At 46.8% G+C, this 17,381-nt stretch overlaps 1 protein-coding gene across 5 annotated transcripts in view; it reads right to left on the bottom strand.

The window, feature by feature from the left end:
* Window positions 1–17,381, bottom strand: part of SNX31 (sorting nexin 31) — a 78,948-nt gene that overhangs the window by 34,215 nt on the left and 27,352 nt on the right. For 4 of the 5 annotated variants that reach the window (XM_089776197.1, XM_089776196.1, XM_089776194.1 and 1 more), the window contains 2 exons: window positions 7,967–8,077; window positions 3,315–3,405 (listed from right to left, as the gene is read on the bottom strand). In XM_089776197.1, coding sequence (XP_089632323.1) covers window positions 3,315–3,405; window positions 7,967–8,077 — 202 coding nt within the window. Of the gene's footprint in view, window positions 1–499; window positions 588–3,314; window positions 3,406–7,966; window positions 8,078–17,381 lie in introns of all 5 variants that reach the window. The other variant, XM_014573294.4, reaches the window with a different exon arrangement.

Below are 17,381 nucleotides of genomic sequence, written 5' to 3'. Positions count from 1 at the left end.
TTCTCCCTCCTCCCTACACACACACATACAGAAACATGCAACTCAGAATGATCAACCTTCTTGTTTTTCTTTTGGGAGATCCTATACAGCGTATAATTTAAGCAATTTAACAAAAGAAAATAAATATAAAAGGTTTTCTTTATTGTTGGCTTTGGCAAAATAAACAACCACAGAACATATTTGTATCTATAGATTTTGAAAGTGTTCAAGACTAACCAATGGATTGCAGTAATGGACATTCAATCACCACCACAATGACTAGATATAAAACTTACAGGATCATATAAACTGGTCACTTCCAACATTACACTGAGAGGTCCAAAGACTAGCAGTTAGGAACCATTACATACTTTAAAATAAATAAATAAATAAATAAAATAAAGCTGTGTGTGTAGGCTCTCAGATCAAACACACAGAATTTAAGTTGCGAGGATTCTCTTCCCTAACACATGTATAATTTTAATTCATTATCCAAATTTATTTTCAGCTTCCAGCTCACCATTTTCTGATTCCAATCTTACAGTTTGATTCTTTCATACTTTGAAGACTCACATAGGGAAGTTCAAATTCTGCCACTTTTTTCACCACTGGGGACAGGTCGGGGGGGAAGGGCGGGGGGAGGGAAGAAAAAAAAAAGAGACAAGTAAACCTGATTGTTTGAAACCCCACTGAAGTAGAATAGCTATTTAAGTATGTAAATAAGTGCTTTGTGACAATATATCTTATGTAGAAGAAAAAAGGACATTACAGTACATTACAAAAACAAGTTATAAAAAAAATGTTTGGTGACATTTGTTAGATGCTTCCCATTTCCCATCCCCCCAACTTTAAGAAACAGTATAGAATTTTGTGCCTTATTCTGCTTCATGCTAATGCAAGGGGTAGAGACAAGGGGTACTAAACTGACACATCCAGGAAAGAAGATCTAATTTAGTATAGATCTCAAACAATGCTGAGCAGTTATGGACAGCTGTAAATATGGGAGACTAAACATGTTTTGTGATTTGCATATACGCTAACACTTGTTGCACTTTGTTTCATTCAAGCAATGAATAACTTACGGCAAACACACTGTCACTAAGGCGCAATAAGGAATACAAGTCACACTAGAGATGAATGCTTTCATTAATAATTTTTTCATATATAAAATTAAGGGCCTGCTCCTGTATGTGATTACTACTGTGCTTAGGCCCCAATTTAGGAACATACTTAAACATGCATAACTTTAAGCATGTGAGTATTTAGGTGGTTCCTTAAAGTGGTTTGATTCTGGAGGTTATGCTACAGGTTGGCACTATGTGGAAAATCTATTCCAATATGCTGTGCATTTTTATACTACCACACAATTCAGAGGCAAATTCATTTGTGTAAAATGTATTTTATTGAGATATTATATAATGAAGTGCAAGTCCAGGATAGCACCTGACTGTCTATCACACTGAAACCTAGAACTTCTGCTGAGGCAATGTGAAGCAATGGAAATAGCTACAAGCCTGGCTGAGAGCAATTAGTTCTCAGCCACTTGGACTTTATGAGTTACACTTGAGAGACACGGGAGAGGGGGAGAAGTATGGGGCAGGAAGAGGCAGAGCAAGGATGGGGTGCTCATGGAAGGGAGTGGAACAGGGCAGGAAGAGGCGGGATGGGGTGAAGCGGGAGCAAGAAGATGTGGAGCAGGCAACTGGGGAAATCAGAAAGTCGTGTCTGTGATATGTAGGGAGGTTTAGCAGCAAGTGATAATTGCACTTCAAACCCATCAAGGGACTGAATACCTGTCATGACCCCAATGCCCAAAATTCTTTCAGCATTAATCGAATATACATTTTAAAAAAAAATCTAGATCACTGTAAAAAGGTACTTCTATAGCACTTTGCTCTTTATGGACCTGAAAATACTGTCAGGAGAGTATCACTACCACCTTTTGGAGACTGGAAAACTGAGACAGAGAAGGATTAAGTGACTTGCCCAAAGCCACACAGAATCAGAAACTGAGCCAAATTCAAGGGTGAAATCCAGTCTCCACTGAAATCAATGAGAGTTTCACAATTTACTTCAGCCGAGCCAGGCTGTCACCCCAGATCAGGGTTGCAGCCCTGGCTTCTGTCCATTAGACTACAACTGCTCAAATGGAGGAAGCACAGATTTATCAACAGTCCATACTAGACAGAAACGCACAGGACTCTAAAAGATTATACATTTGTGAGCACAGACACCTTAGATTTAGAACACATCCAGCTCCATCACTGTTACGATCTTTCTACCCTTAACTAAAACGTGGAAGAGTGGAATATGAGCATGGGTGGCAGGTACAGCAGGCCAGGGAGGTCTAGCACGGTCTCCAGACTGCTAGCTGTGAGGTTTTGGGGGGAAGTTAATGATTTATTATGCCCCATGCAGGTCCGGGGTGGCAGAGGAGACGGTATGTGCTAGGCTCTCTCGGACACCCAAGAACCTGCATGTGACATAGCAAAAGCTTCTGCCAGAAGAGAGGCTGTAGTCAGAGACATGCATTTTTGGCTGCTGGGAGTCTGGGGAGTGGAGGCGTGGCTGAAGCTGGCTCAGGACTACTCTGACCAGTGCAGGGGCGCTCGGAGCTTCGGTCGACTTGGGGCACTTCTGGACAGGTAGGGGAAGATGGTTCAGGGCTTCAGCTGACTCAGGGCTCATCCAGGGAGGTGGGGGCTGGAGTTCAGGGCTTTTGCTGACTTGAGGCTCCTCTGAGTAAGTGGGGAGGTTGCAGATCTGGTCATAGGAGGAAGGGGGCGAGGGAGTCTCTCGACTTCAGCTACAGGGCCCCTTTCCCCGCATGGGCAGAAGGGGTGGAGCCAGCTCCACCAGTCACCCATGAATATGAGGGCACAAATGAAAGCAAGTTGTGAGGGGATGGAGGCAAAAGTCTTTTGAGTGTTCACATATGAGCTTGAGATTATATAAACAATCTTTACTGCAAAGCAAAACCAGGAAGAGGAGCCTGAAATAAAGCTAACCTAGCTCAATGTTCACCAAACAAGCTGTACAGTAGTTACTGAGTTACCATGTGCCTTGTAAATTAAATGCAATGCAAACTGCTTATAGCTGAAGTCCAACCGCTATACATAACCCAAACCCACCTGTGATCCTTTGTCCCCCACTAGTGGTTGGCTGGGCTGCATAAAGGGATTTATGAGCTTCCAGCCTTTGAGCTAACAAAGATGGGTCTTTTAGCTCAAGCAGCACAGATTCATGCTTTTGGATCCAGGGGTCAGAGGTTCCATCCTCACTGGCAACGATTCACCCTGGGGTGCATTACGTTACAGATACTGCACATGACTTACCAGAAAGAACTCCACTGCTGTGATCTTGAATAAAAAATAAGCTAAAATATCGTATTAATTCTCTTGACAGACCCATCTTGCATGAGACAACCTTAAAAACAAATGAGAAAGGAGGTCACCTATGCAGCCAAATATGAATTTATACAAGGCCTAGTCACCATCCACTAAAGCCACTTCAAATAGGGTTTTTAACTGTTCCTTTATCCTTTTAGGCAGAAGGAGCTGTTAAAAACGTACATTTCAACTTTGCGCAGCCTTGCTACTGGCAACCATGAGAAGGAAAGACTGAACTCTCAGAAGCAGATCCTATTTTGCTATAGCCCATTTACATCATTCAGGTGTCAAAGGAGCCCTAAAAGGGGGAATGGCCCCCATCCCCACTGGCAAAGAGTGCAAGAACAGCCCTGTGCCAGCTCTGCCCCCCAGGCCTCAGTGCAGGAGATGTGAGATGTTAACTGATCAGAGTATGACCACACAAAATCATTGTTGCTACCACTGTTATATAACTGCAATGAATATTATACACTGAGGTGGGGAATCTAAGGCCCTGGGGCTGGATTTGGCCCCTGAGACTCGAGGCTGCAGCCTCCCCACCCTCTCCTCATGGGGCTACAGCACACAAAATCTTCCCCCGTTTTCCCCAAAGCTCTGGTGTGCAAGGAGAATGTGGGGAGTGTCTTTCCTCTTCTCAGTCAGGGGCCATGTCAGAGGGGTTTTTGGTTTTGTTTCTTTGCTTCTCACTTGGGTGCAGCCCCGGACTGATTTTTCTGTGGGTCAGCAACAGTGTTCTCTCTACCTGCACATAGCTTCACATGTGACTCGTCAGCTCCATGCAGGGAGCCCTGAGCCTCTGATTGGGCAGGGCTGATTAATCACCTCTGAAGCTGAGCTGTCATGCAGCTTAAAGGGAATAGGGTTGCCAGGTGTCCAGTTTTGAACGGGACAGTCCAGTATTTGAACTCTCTCTTCAGGAAAAACTGAGAACATATAAATATCCGGTATTTTCTAAATAAGATGTAATGTAGATTGTGCTGTAATGTCAACTGTGTCAGGTATTTTTGTTGAAACCATCTGGCAACCTTAAGAGGGAACACTGGTCAGCAGACCCAGATGCAAAAGAGGTTCCCCATCCCTGCTATATACACTATGACCAGAAGGGGTTATACAGCTTGCAGGATAAATGATTCAGAGCCAATCAGGGCCTGGGGGACGGGGGAGCGCGAGACGTCTCCTCCCGCCCTGCAAAGAGCTTGTAGCTCTTTGAAGTTCTGTGTGCTCCTCACAAGGCAGAGGAAGTTTCATGCGTTCCCCTACTCCCAGGCCTCAATTGGCCTGGGGGCGGGGAAGCGGCAGGACCTCCATGGGCCAGATCAACCCACTTGGCAGGCCAGATCCAGCCTGCAGAGGCCCTTTTGCCCACCCCTGCTTTAGACGGTATCAATTCCTCAAATACTTCCACTGGAGAGAGAGTTGGAGCATCAAATCACTTCACTCAACTCTAACTTAGATCCCTAGACACTTCTCAGATACAGCAGGAAGAAAAGTTCACAGGCCCAGGCAAAGACAATCCTGACCAGCACTTTCACCTTATATGTTCTTGAACCAAAGTCCCCATAACCTGCTACCTGTAATGGATTAGGGATTTGAAACAGCTGCCATATGATGAGAGATTAATAGAACTGGGACTCTTCAGCTTAGAAAACAGACTAAGAAGGGATAGGACAGACGTCTATAAAATCATGACTGATGTGGAGAAAGTGAATAAGGAAAAGTTACGTGTTCCCATAACATAAGAACTAGGGGTCACGAAATGAAAATAGGTAGCAAGTTTAAAACAAACTAAAGGAAGTATTTCTTCATGCAATGCACAGTCAACCTGTGGGATGCCTTTCCAGAAGATGTTATGAAGGTCAAGACTTTCACAGGGTTCAAAAAAGAGCTAGAGAAATTCATGGAGGATAGGTCCATCAGTGACTATTAGCCAAGATGTGTAAGAATTGTGTCCCTAGCCTCTGTTTGCAGAAGCTGGGAATGGGGGGCATGAGGTGGTTCATTTGATGATTTCCTGTTTGTTCATTCCCTCTGGGGCATCTGGCATTGGCCACTGTCAGAAGACAGGATGCTGGGCTAGATGAACCTTTGGTCTAACTGAGCATGGCCATTCTTAATAATGAGGAACGCTTACACATGCCCCAAAGCCTGTCCCACATTAAAACCAAAGAACAGGCAGCAATTACAGTGCCAATGAATTATCAGCATCATTGCAGTTTACATATAGTGCCATTGTAAAGTGTATCCAAAGTACTGTTACAGAAAAAGTGGCACTGGCTCTCGAACAGGACAAACAAAGGCACCAGAACAATGTGCACAAGTGCTTATGTAAGCAGGGTCTGAATCAATGCTTCCAGTGCAGCCAGCTGAAAGAGGAAAGGAATCCTGGGTGTGGTTCTGCTCGCTCAGTTGTTTAGATCTGCAAGGTATTCAACTGTTATGTAAATACAGGTCATGCTGGAACGGGAAAGACATCCCGGGTGTGCTTATGTAAATCCAGCTCAGTCAGTGCTTTAGGCCCAATGGATGGTCAATTGTTAGAATGGTATTTTGCCTGTTGTAACTCATTTGGCTGTTATGGGATCACAAGCCATGTTAACCCTCAATATAGGAATTGTAAAATATGGCCAATGCTTGCAAGAGAGACAGTCATTATAAAGACTCTCAGATGGACACCGATGGGGGGGGGGGGGGGTGAGGGAGCGCAGAGCAGAGCTCTGAACCAGCAGGCTTCATGCCTTCCAGGCATATTCTGTAAGACTGGTTCAACCTCTTTCTCTCCACCTCCTCCCCACCCATTCTAAACCAGACACCATAAGAGATCTCTATATTCTGCTGGCATGCACTGTGGGTCAAGAACCGAAATCACTGAGAAGCTGGAATCACAGAGAGCTGAAACCATGAGGTTTGGGATAGATTCAAACCCATCATCAGCCGGCAGACAGCAGGGTGGCTGGCAGGAGCAAATGGCCGGCAGGCAGATGGTGGGAGCAGCTGGCAGGATCAGTGGCGAGTGGCCAACGGAGTGGGTGCGACACCTCCTATCCCCACCCCTCCAAGGGTGTGAGGTCAGCTCTGAAAATCACCTCAGAGCTCTGGTCTGCCCTGACCAAGGGCAGCAACTGTGAGTGGGATAGAAAGAAAGGTTGGGCATGTGAATGGGACACTTACATTGCTGGACTTGTGAGCCTGAGAGGCAAAGGACATTGCTCAATCCACTTGAGTGGGATGGTTATGAACTCTGACTGTGGGGTTTTCCCAAGTTAATGCCACATTACTTCTCGCCCTCCATTAACAGTTTATTTTCTACACACAGACTCTGTGCTTGCGGGTGGGGAAGCATTGCCTCTCAGAGGAGCCCAGGGGTTTATGTGAATTTCCCAGGCTACTGGGTGGGGGCTTGAGCCAGTTCTGTGGGAGATGGATTAAAAGGAACCCCTAGATATTGAACCCAGCCCTGGATGCTTCCAGCACTACCTGGCAGAAGGGTTACACTTAGATAGCAAGATATTATATGGAGTGATGGGATTGAAGATGCCAGTGATAAAGAAGAAAGCTACGCTCCTGCAGATACAAATTAAAAAGGTGCGTCAGTTCTGGATTAATAGATTTCCTTGTTCTGTAATTCCTTTGTTGGCAACTAAGCAGTGAAGAGCTCCAAAGGTAAAAAGAGTCTCAACAAACTTGAGCATGATGCTGTTCAAAGAGTGAGGGAAAGGAAGGTGGGTGGAATTCCTTTCACTCGCATGATACAGATCTGCTAGAAGAACATTGTGTGGCCACGCTGTACCACTGAGCTAAACCAGCTCTAGTGAAAAGAAGCCAACGTGAGAGAAATCTTTATACCCAGCAAAGCAGCTGCTCAGTCGCAGTGTGCTTTACTTAAACACAATCTGGCCAGTATTCTGGCAGAGAGGCTAGCAAGTCTCTGTGCTTTATCAGGGACTTTGCTTGGAGAACAGATTTAGTGCTCTCAATTCTTGGACCCATGATGACCAGCTATATTAGAGGCACTGATAATATAGGTGGAAAAGATGGAGACTTATGGATCGGTCGGCAAAGGCTTCCCCAGCCGACTGATCTGTGTCTAGACTACCACGCTGTGCCAGATCAGCTGATTGTCGGCACAGCGCAGCGGCCATGTTTATTTTAATGAAGCGGGGATTATTTAAATCCCTGCTTCTTTGCTTATGCTGGGTAAACTAGTTTACATGGCTCTGCCAACGGAGCCATGTAGTCTAGACATACCCACAACATTTATACTGATTTGGCTCGAGCTAGATTAAAACAATCTCTTTTAAAATTAAAACACCAGTTTGCTAATCAGCTTAGATGGCCTCCTGTCCACAGGACCAAAACAACCACCTTTGGAGATGAAAAGAGCTGCAGGGATGTTGAGTGGGTGAAGTGAAAAAAAAAAAATCTAAAACTTATCTATAGTATTTGTAAACAATGCCAAGTGTAGGTTTTCCTCGGGTATGCGCTCAAATAGGCATTTTTGACAATGTCCTCTTAAAATATGAAGGAAAGTATCTCAACATTTCACACACTTTTCCTTACATTTAGCAGTTTCAGCAGTGTCACATTTAGAAACCCATTACCTCTAGTACTCTTTCAGCAGTGTCTGATGTCTGGATATCAAGCCTAACATTCCTTCCATCTGCCAGGTAAATATCCAAAGAGGCTCTCTGTGTCTGGATCTTAAATGTATCCTGTTAAAGTGAAATAGGGACATGGTTTATTACTTATTAAAGTCTTGCTTAAGATATTGGTGTTCTGCTTTCCTGTTTACCTTAGAGAAATTAGCTGGGTTACAGGGAGAGACACTAGTACAGGATGGAGGCCTGGTCTACATTTTAAATTTCAACTGACCCAGATACATCACTCAGGGAGGTGAAAAATTCAGACCTTCAGCACTATAGTTAAGCCAACCAAGCCCCCAGGCTAGACACTGCTAGGTGGACAGAAGAATTCTATTAACCTAGCCACTGCTGCTCAGCAAGTTGGATTTCTTACAGAGACAGCAAATCCCCTTCCCATCAAAACAGGGAGTGTCTACACTGCAACGCTACAGCAACATGCATGCAACACTGTAGTTGTGCCACTGTGGCATCCATAGTGTTGACATGGCCTACAACATGAGAGTCTACAGGAGGGAAAGCGAAGTTACTCACCTCGGTTCATTGTTGTTCTCACTGTTGTTCTTCGAGATGTGTGGTCCTGGGGCGACCCAGACCGCACATGCACAATGGTGTTTCGCAGCGTTCACGCTCTTTTGTGTAGTCGTACGGTCCGGCCCCCACCAGTTCCTTGAGGCCGCCTCAGAATCCGGAAGACAGAAACAAAGAAAGACTCCGAAGCAGGGAGGTAGTGGAGCACCCACCGGGGGGGGGGGGGGGGGGGGAGAGAATGACTCATCTCGAAGAACGACAGTTACTGCTCCGAGGTGAGTAACTTCGCTTTCTTCTTTGAGCGATGTCCCTGTGGGTGCTTCCACATAGGTGACTAAACAGCAGTACCCCAATGAGTAGGAAGGTGGGACTCGAAGTCCTTATTTGTCTGCTGATGAGAGCACTGCTGATGCCAATGCAGTATCTGAGAGCCCCCTCTGTTGGATTGTGTAATGTTTTACAAACGTGTCATGTGATGACCAGGTGGCTGCTCTGCAAATGTCCTTGAGGGAAACACCCTTGAGGGCCTATTGATGCTGCCATCGCTCTTGTAGAATGTGCTCAGGGTTGCATTGGGAGTGGTACTCGTCTGGTCATGTAGGCTTCAGTTATGCGCATGGTTATGAGTTTTGAGATGCACTGAGATGATATTGGCTGTCCCTTAGATCTCTCAACTAGAGACACGATAAGCTGGTCCATTTTTCTGAAGGGTCTCGTACGGTCAATATAAAAAGCAAGGGCTCTACGAATGTCGAGTGTATGGAGAGATGCCTCACGTAACGAAGAGTGAGGTTTGGGGTAAAAGGATGGAAAGATAATTGGTTCATTGACATGAAAGGTCAAACACATTTTGGGAATATACGTAGGGTGAAGCCTTAGGACTACCCCATTCTTATTGAAGATACTGTATGGGAGTGTTGCCATGAGTGCTGATAGCTCGCCGACTCTGCGTGCTCATGTAATGGCGAGAAGGAAGACCACCTTCATAGTTAAGGTCTGCAATGGTATGGTAGCCAGTGGTTCAAATGGTGGCATAGTTAGAGCCCCAAGTACAACATCTAGATTCCATACTGGGGGAACGGGTTTGTGAGGGGGGCTTAGGTTCATAAGGCCTTTCATGAATCTCTTGGTAATTGGATGAGCAAAGAGGGAAGAGTCTTCGACAGGTTGTCTGAAAGTGGAAATTGCCACTAGATGGACTCTGAGAGAAGCTAAGGTTAAGCCTGTGTGTTTTAGGTGCAACAAATAGTCGAGGATAAGGTGGAGTGTAGGTGAATGCAGAAGCAGCTGTTGTGTGGCACACCAGGAGACGAATCTATGCCATTTTGAAAGGTAAGTGGTTCTGGTCATTTGTCTTCTACTGTGGATTAATACATCTCTAACCTGTGTAGAGCAGAGGGATTCGGAAGGATTCAGTGAACTAGGAGCCATGCGGTGAGCTGTATGGTATGTATTTGGGGGTGTCATAATGACTCGATTCTGGAGGAGAAGGTTCGGGAGGGCTGAAAGTGGATACGGTCTGCATGGTGACATGCGTCGAAGGAAGAGGAACCAGTTGGCATACCCATGCTGGTGTTATCAATATGATTGTGGCGCTGTCCATTTTGACCTTCTGCAGAACTTTGGGAATGAGAACTGTAGGTTCCAATTGAGGAGGAACTCATCACCTAGAGAGCCGGGGCCAAGTCCGGTTCTGAAGCAGTAGTTTTGGCATTTCTTGTTGTGACACATGGCAAAAAGATCTATTGGGGGATGCCCCAGCATCAGAAGAGTATGTGGAGGACTCCATCGTGCAACTCCCACTTGTGAGCTGGAGCGAAGTGCCTGCTGAGGAAGTCTGTGGCGACGTTCATGGCACCAGGTAAGTAAAATGCCACAGGTGTGATACCATGGCAAACGCACCAGTTCCAAAAACGGACTGCCTCCACACAGAGGGTGCGGGAGCAGGCTTCGCCTTGACGGTTCACATGATACATTGCTGTGACGTTGTCTGTGAAGATTCTCACCATGGTATTGTGGAGGTGGCTGTGGAAGTGTCTGCAGGCGTTGAAGATTGCCTGGAGTTCCAGAAGGTTTATGTGGAGTCGTGTCTCGGAGGGTGACCACCGGCCCTGAGCGGAAATGGTGCCCATCTGCGCTCCCCACCCAAGAAGGGAGGCGTCAGTGGTGGTGTGATGCAAGGGTTGCTGTTGGTGGAAAGGCACGCTGCCAAGAAGATTCGTGAGGGTCATCCACCAGTCAGGCGACCGGAGGACAGATTGCGGAGGGGTCACTGACCTATATAGGTCACGCTTCGTGTGGTTGTATACCAATGATGACCAATACTGAAGGGTGAGAAAGTGTAGTCTGGCGTAGCGTACCATGTAAGTTGTAGCCGCCATATGACTCATGAGTTTTAAACAAGTGATTATTTGTACGGTAGGGCTGCCTCAAGTGACTTCTATCAATTCCTGAATGGCGTGGAATCTCTGGATGGGTAAGTATGCTCTTGCGGCAGTTGCATCTAGGCGGGCACCAATGAATTCCAGGTCCTGAGTAGGATGAAAAGTGGACTTTTGCTCGCTGGTAGGTAGTCCGAGGGTATGGAAGGTTCTCATGGTGGTTTGGACCATATCAAGAATCTTGGTACGGGAGCGGCCCTTCAATAGGCAGTCGTCGAGGTAAGGGAATATGATCACCCCTTCTCGGCAGAGGTGTGCTGCTACTACTGCCGCCAAGATTTTTGAGAATACTCTGGGGGCGGTGGAAAGGCCAAAGGGTAGGACCTTGTATTGGAAGTGGTCTGTACTGACTGTAAACTGTAAGAATCTTCTGTGTGCTGGACATATTGTGACGTGAAAATACGCGTCCTGGAGGTCAAGGGCAGCAAACCAGTCATCGCGATCCAACGCGGGTATTATCGAAGCAAGGGTCACCATTTTGAATCGTTGCTTTTGTAGGAACTTGTTCAAATTCCGGAGATCTAATATAGGTCGCCAACTGCTCGACTTCTTTTGAGTGAGAAAAGAATGGGAATAGAAGCCCCTGCCTTGTCTGGGACTGGCTCTATTGCACCTATGGAGAGTAGGTGGTTGACTTTGGTGCATACCAGGGTCTCATGAGATGAGTACCTGAAGAGGGACAGGGGAGAAGAGTGGGAGGTATTGCGAAGGGTATGGAGTATCTGGATTGAACCATCTCCAACATCCACTTGTCTGCAGTGATTGTGGCCCATTGGTAGTAAAAGGGCCTCAAGCAATGGTGGAACAGGTGAGCGTGGTGACTCTTGTAGATGTAGGAGACGGTCTGCGTACCCTCAACGGGGGCGTCAAACTTGCTGTTTATTATTCAGTGGGGTCTGAGTATGGTTTCAATGCCTCTGAGGTCTTTGCCATGCCTGTTGCTGCTCAAGGGTCCATTGTTGGTGTTGCCATTGCTGTCTGACATATGGGAGGGAGGATAACGACATCATCTGTAACGTTCGGAGGGTCGTGCACGAATCTTTAGATGAGTGCAGCACGTTGCCTGTCTTTTCAGAGAATAGTTTGTCCCTGTCGAATAGTAAGTCTTCAACTTTGTTTTGGAGGTCTTTGGGCACCCCTACCAAATAAACGTAGGATGGTCGTCTCATCAGTACCGCTGTAGCTGTGTCTGGAGTGCTGCTCTTGCTGAGGTATAGCCCTCCTGGACTACAGACTTCAGTATGGGTCGTTTTGATTCTGGTAGATGGTCAATCAGCGGTGTGAGTTTTGTAAAACTATCAAAGATGTGTTTAGAGAGATGTGCTATGTAATTGGCTATTCTGAACATGAGTATTGCAGATGTATATACCTTCCTGCCCATTAAGTCGAGTCTTTTTATGTCCTTAGCAGCAGCAGCATGTTTATACTGCTGTGTTTTTTTACCTCGGCTGGGCCGCGTTCACCACTAAAGACTTGGGTTGGGGATGGGTAAAGAGGAACTCCATTCCTTTAGGGGGTACAAAAATATCAGTTTTGTGCAGTGCAGGCACTTTTGAGGGACATGGGTTTCTCCGAGGCAACGGATGCAGGAGGAATGACCATCAGCGGCAGGCATTGCCTTGCAGCAAGTGTCACACTTTTTAAAAACAGGGGAGGACGGCATTTTCTATTAAAGTTTTAAGGCTTTTGGGGGGGGGGGGGGTTGAAATACGAACAGAGTCCAACAGAGAGACAGAGACAGAGACAGAGACAGAGACAGAGTGTGTGTGTGTGTGTGTGTGTGTGTGTGTGTGTGTGTGTGTGTGTGTGTGTGTGTATATAAATGATAACTATGAAAACTTGAGGAAGAGAGCATAAAAACAGGAGGAAAAAGCTTGGCTATTAATTTTTTTTTTTAAACAAAACTGCTTGCAAAGGCCAGACGGGACAGAGAAATGAGGCTCCGAATTATCTTGTTTGACAAAGCTCTTCAGCCGGAGACCTCTGACAGTGCAGCCTCCTCAAACCAGCCTCCGAAGTGTAGAGCCTCATCCCCTACGACAGCGCCGTCCTAAAGACGTAGGGTGTCACCCACTAGGTCTCTACCTGCCATGTTGCAGAGCAGAGTCAGGAAGAATGCAGGAAAGAAGTGAACCAAAGAACAATAACTATTAACAGAACACTCACGATTGAACGATGAAGGAGGGAAGTTGAGGAGACCAGTTCACTCTGTCTGCAGCCTGAGGCAGTTGAGAGGAACTGGCGGGGGCCAGACCGCGCGACCACACAAAAGAGCATGAACACCACCATGCATGCACGGTCTGGCCAAATACTGCTAGGGGAAAGTCTCCATTCTGCGGCACCTGGGTGAGCCCAGCACCTACAGTGGAGCACCCACGGGGACATCACTCGAAGAAGAAGGGATAAGTACGGTATTGACTGGATTCCCATTCTTGCACTACAAAGTTGAAACTCACTACAGGCCTTGTGTGTTTAGAAGAGTCATCCTTTCCCTGGATTGTCTAAGGATTTAGTTACAATTCATTTTCCTTCTGAGGTGACACTATTTCCACTGTGATTTTGCCAAGAAAAGGAAGGTTCTGCAACTCCTCTGCAGTTCGTGTCCTTCAGATCATGGAATTTGGCTATTGTTGCACTACAGCTTAAGAAGAATTTGACATAAAATATGTTGTTCAGGGTGTGAATTAGCCACCCCCTTTAGCGAGAGCTTCTCCTGCAGATGTGGATACCACCACTTGATGGCGGAGGAATAATTAAGTCAACAGAAGAGCTCTCTGCATCAGTGCAACTATGCTGCTGTGAGCTCTCTAGTGTAGCCACATCCTTTCAGCCTTTCGTCTTCCTGCATCCAGGCCTTCTTTCCAGGGCATCGACATATCCCACACCAAAGCCGGCACACTCTGCATGGAGGCCAGTGCACTGCGCACTGAAGATGACAGCACTGGGGGTCAAACTGCTGACTCCATAAGCAAGAGTATCAAGCACTGATCTCACCGTCTTAGTGCTTGCCCTGAAACTCCTGCAAATACTGCACTTATCTCCTACATGTCCTTCACCTAAGCACTTGAGGCAAGCTGTATGTGGATTCCCCTCTGGGCACAGGCTTGCTACAAGCGACACCGTTCTCAAACTCCATTGCATGCCCGGGGGGAACTCGAACGAGAAATTAAAAAAAAAAAAATCGGAAAGGTGGGAGGAACCTTCCCCAGCTACAACTATCAACTAACTAACCCACCCTAGCTACATTTTCGTATTTATAGTTGACTTGCCCAACAAGAGAGCAAGCGCTCCAACGACTGTCACTGGCAGTAAGAAGGAACTGAGGCGGAGGGGAGGGGGGGGGGCGGGAGGAGGATCAGCTGAGCCCTATGTGCTGCGCCATGCAGGAACCACTCCAGGAGGTTCCACAGCCAACCCAGCGGGGATGCTAGGGGGAAAACCTTCCGAGGACTGTGCATGCGGCATGCACACACTCATTGGAAAGCATGTGAGCGATCACTCAAAAGAGGATATACTATAGATTCTGGATCTATATAATTTTTCTTCTTCTGAAGCACATTTTTCCATCTTAAAATGCTGCCAATACGTGTCATACTAAAATATTTTTATAACAGGAAGAACAACATAAACTAAAAGCCCATAATGCTCTCAGCATGCTTAGGGCATAGAGCTAAAACAAGGAGTTTTGGCCATTGATTTGGACACCCATGGAGTTCATTGGAGAGCAGAAAATCTACATGATCAAAACACCAGGTATACTCATGCTAGTGGAAAGCAAAGGAGGCTCTAGAAGTGAACGGCAGAGGTGAACAAACAGAGTGACATAACAGGGAGATTATCCAGCAGGGTTTCCCTCTTCGGGAAATATCCAGGCACAAACTACTCCTATGTTCCTGTGCCCAATTTCAATCCCTGTACTCAAGTGTATTATAACCAGAATCCTGAACCTATCACGAGTCCTCAGCCAGAGAATAAATCCAAATCTGCAGCACTCAGAAGCAAAAACAAACATTAATTTAAAGCTTCTAGCCACACAATAGGGAAGAAAACCTTCACATTGTAAAACAAACGCAGTCCCTGGCAGTGTTGTCTTTCAGAAGCCAAACCTACACTAGCACATTACTGTGCAGTAAGTCAGCCTCCAGTGCTGTAACTTTCACAGTGTCCACAATGGCAAGGCACTTAGTGTAAGAAGCAGAGAGCTTGCTGTGCTCAGCATAGTGCACTGGGGTACCACTCTGGACACCCTGGTGTAGTACTGCATCCTGGCTGGCCTCTGGCACCCTTCCCACAATGCCTGTTCTTGCCTCTCTGGCCATTTGTTTGAACTCTACAGCCCTGCTCAGGTGATCAATCCTCAGCCCGGTGAGGTTTTTTTGAAATTTGAAAGTCTCCTTCCGGTTTGCTCAGTGACACGTTGTGTGTTCTCAGCTTCTTTCTCCAGCTGGCCATGCCCGCTCCATGCACCAGGAGATCCCCTACTTCGAGCAATGTCAAGGTACTAGTCCTCATCAGCGTTTGGGGAGAGGAGGCTGTCCAGTCCCAGCTGTGCTCATGATACCTGTGAACACATCTATCAAGACTATCAGTACATAACCAAAAGAGGCCATGACCAGGACACACTGCAGTATAGGGTCAAAAAGAAGAGCTGCTAAATGCCTACCCTCAGGCATGGGAAGCAAACGTCCACTCTGGTGCTGCACCCACGCGCTGCAGGTGCTACAAAGAGATGGATGATATACTTGGAGGTGACCCCACCTCCACTCCAAAGACCCCATGGATACCTCAGAGGCTCAGGGGGCAACCGGCAGTGGACCAAGTCAGGAGGAGGAACCTGTGGCTGAGTGCACTCGGGGGAGAGGGACCCAGAACCAGAAGAAAACTTGGCCTCCATAAAGGCTTGCAGTCACAAGCTGTTCTGTTTTGTACCCTTGAAGAGACGAGCTACTCGCAGACTTCAGAGGCTGTGGATGATATGACTGGTAAGTTGTTTGGGAAGCACACAGGCAACTTGCTGTGATGGAAAAGGTAACAGAAAGGAGGCATTTTTGTTCTGTGAGATGTTGCTACCAACAAAGGGTCGATCAGACAATGAACAGACCAAGCAGACCATTGACGTAATCTCTTACATCTTGGTAAAATGCCTCACAAACCTCATCAAAAGCTGCTCAGATTAGCTGGATAAGCAAATGTGGTATTGGACTCGTGAAGGCTGACGTTTCCTTGCCATTAAGTCAGTGGGGGGATGGGGGAGGAAGGATCATCATTGCACAAAGACAAGCTGAGTACGGTCCCAGAGGCAATCTGCAGTCAAATAAGAGACCCTCCCCTTTGCTTCCCTGCTGACCCTAAGCAGTGAAGCGTATGCCAAGGCGAACACAGCCTGTGGAAATGAGTGGCCATTACTAAAACTTTTGCTTCTCACTCAGTGTGTTTTTTTTATTCACACCTGCTCAGAATACAGTACAGCCATGTGCAAATGAAAACTCCTGCTCCCCAGCAAGAGTGAGAATCCAAGATGCACAAAGGGATACCTTGTCCACGCTGCCATGGCAAGGGTTTTCCTAGTCTGTTCCCCTGCCTCGCTGCACCTAGGTTTTCCCTTGAATGCCCTTAGTGAGGACTCACCATTGTGGGGTTCCTGTATGTTATGTACACTCGCTCCAGGACAGCCAGGTAGTGCTAGGGTATGTAGACCGTGCAAGCGTTTCAAAGGGGTCGGAGGCAGTGCTGTTTCTACCGTTAACGAAGGACCTCTGGCATGTTGCAGTATTGGCCTTGATAGAACCTGCCTTGGAATGCCAGTCTCAGGAAGTTCTAACTCCTGCAGAGCATCTGACACATACACGGAAGCACCCAAGAAAGACCGTGAGGAGCTTTTGAGACATGTCCTGAGCCATGCAAATACCGAACACGAAAATTGAGGAGTGGAGGGATAGCGACAGGAGAGACAGCAGTAGAATATGCAGCAGCTGCTAAGCATTAAGGAGCGGCAAGCAAACACACTGGAGGCACTGCTGGAGCAGCTGCGTGACCATCCCCATTCCCATAGCTGGTGTCTGAAAACTTTCCCGTACACACCAATAAAGTCTGGCCATCACTCAGTCCACAGGCGTCACCTGCCGCACTCCCACACCTGCCTGCCCAACCTCAACCAATGCAGGCTGCCAATGCACTCTATGCCAATCCACATGCAGCTTAGCCCCGATGAACTGCAGCCCTCCTTCCAAGGCACATCAGATGACAAGGCTGCATATGAACCGTGGATATACACAAACCTGTGAAATTCCTGGGGCTTTCCTCACCTCCTGACCCCTGTCTCCCACAGTACCGGTGTTTGTTTCATGCTTCATGGGTGTCCTACATTTACTGTGTTTAACAGATGAAATTTGTGTTTCAAAGAA

Source organism: Pelodiscus sinensis, chromosome 2, assembly GCF_052426305.1.
Source record: "Pelodiscus sinensis isolate ZL-2025 chromosome 2, ASM5242630v1, whole genome shotgun sequence".
Lineage (NCBI taxonomy): Eukaryota > Metazoa > Chordata > Testudines > Trionychidae > Pelodiscus > Pelodiscus sinensis.
Note: the sequence above shows the minus strand (reverse complement) of the source record. Positions and strands in the feature narration are given on the sequence as shown.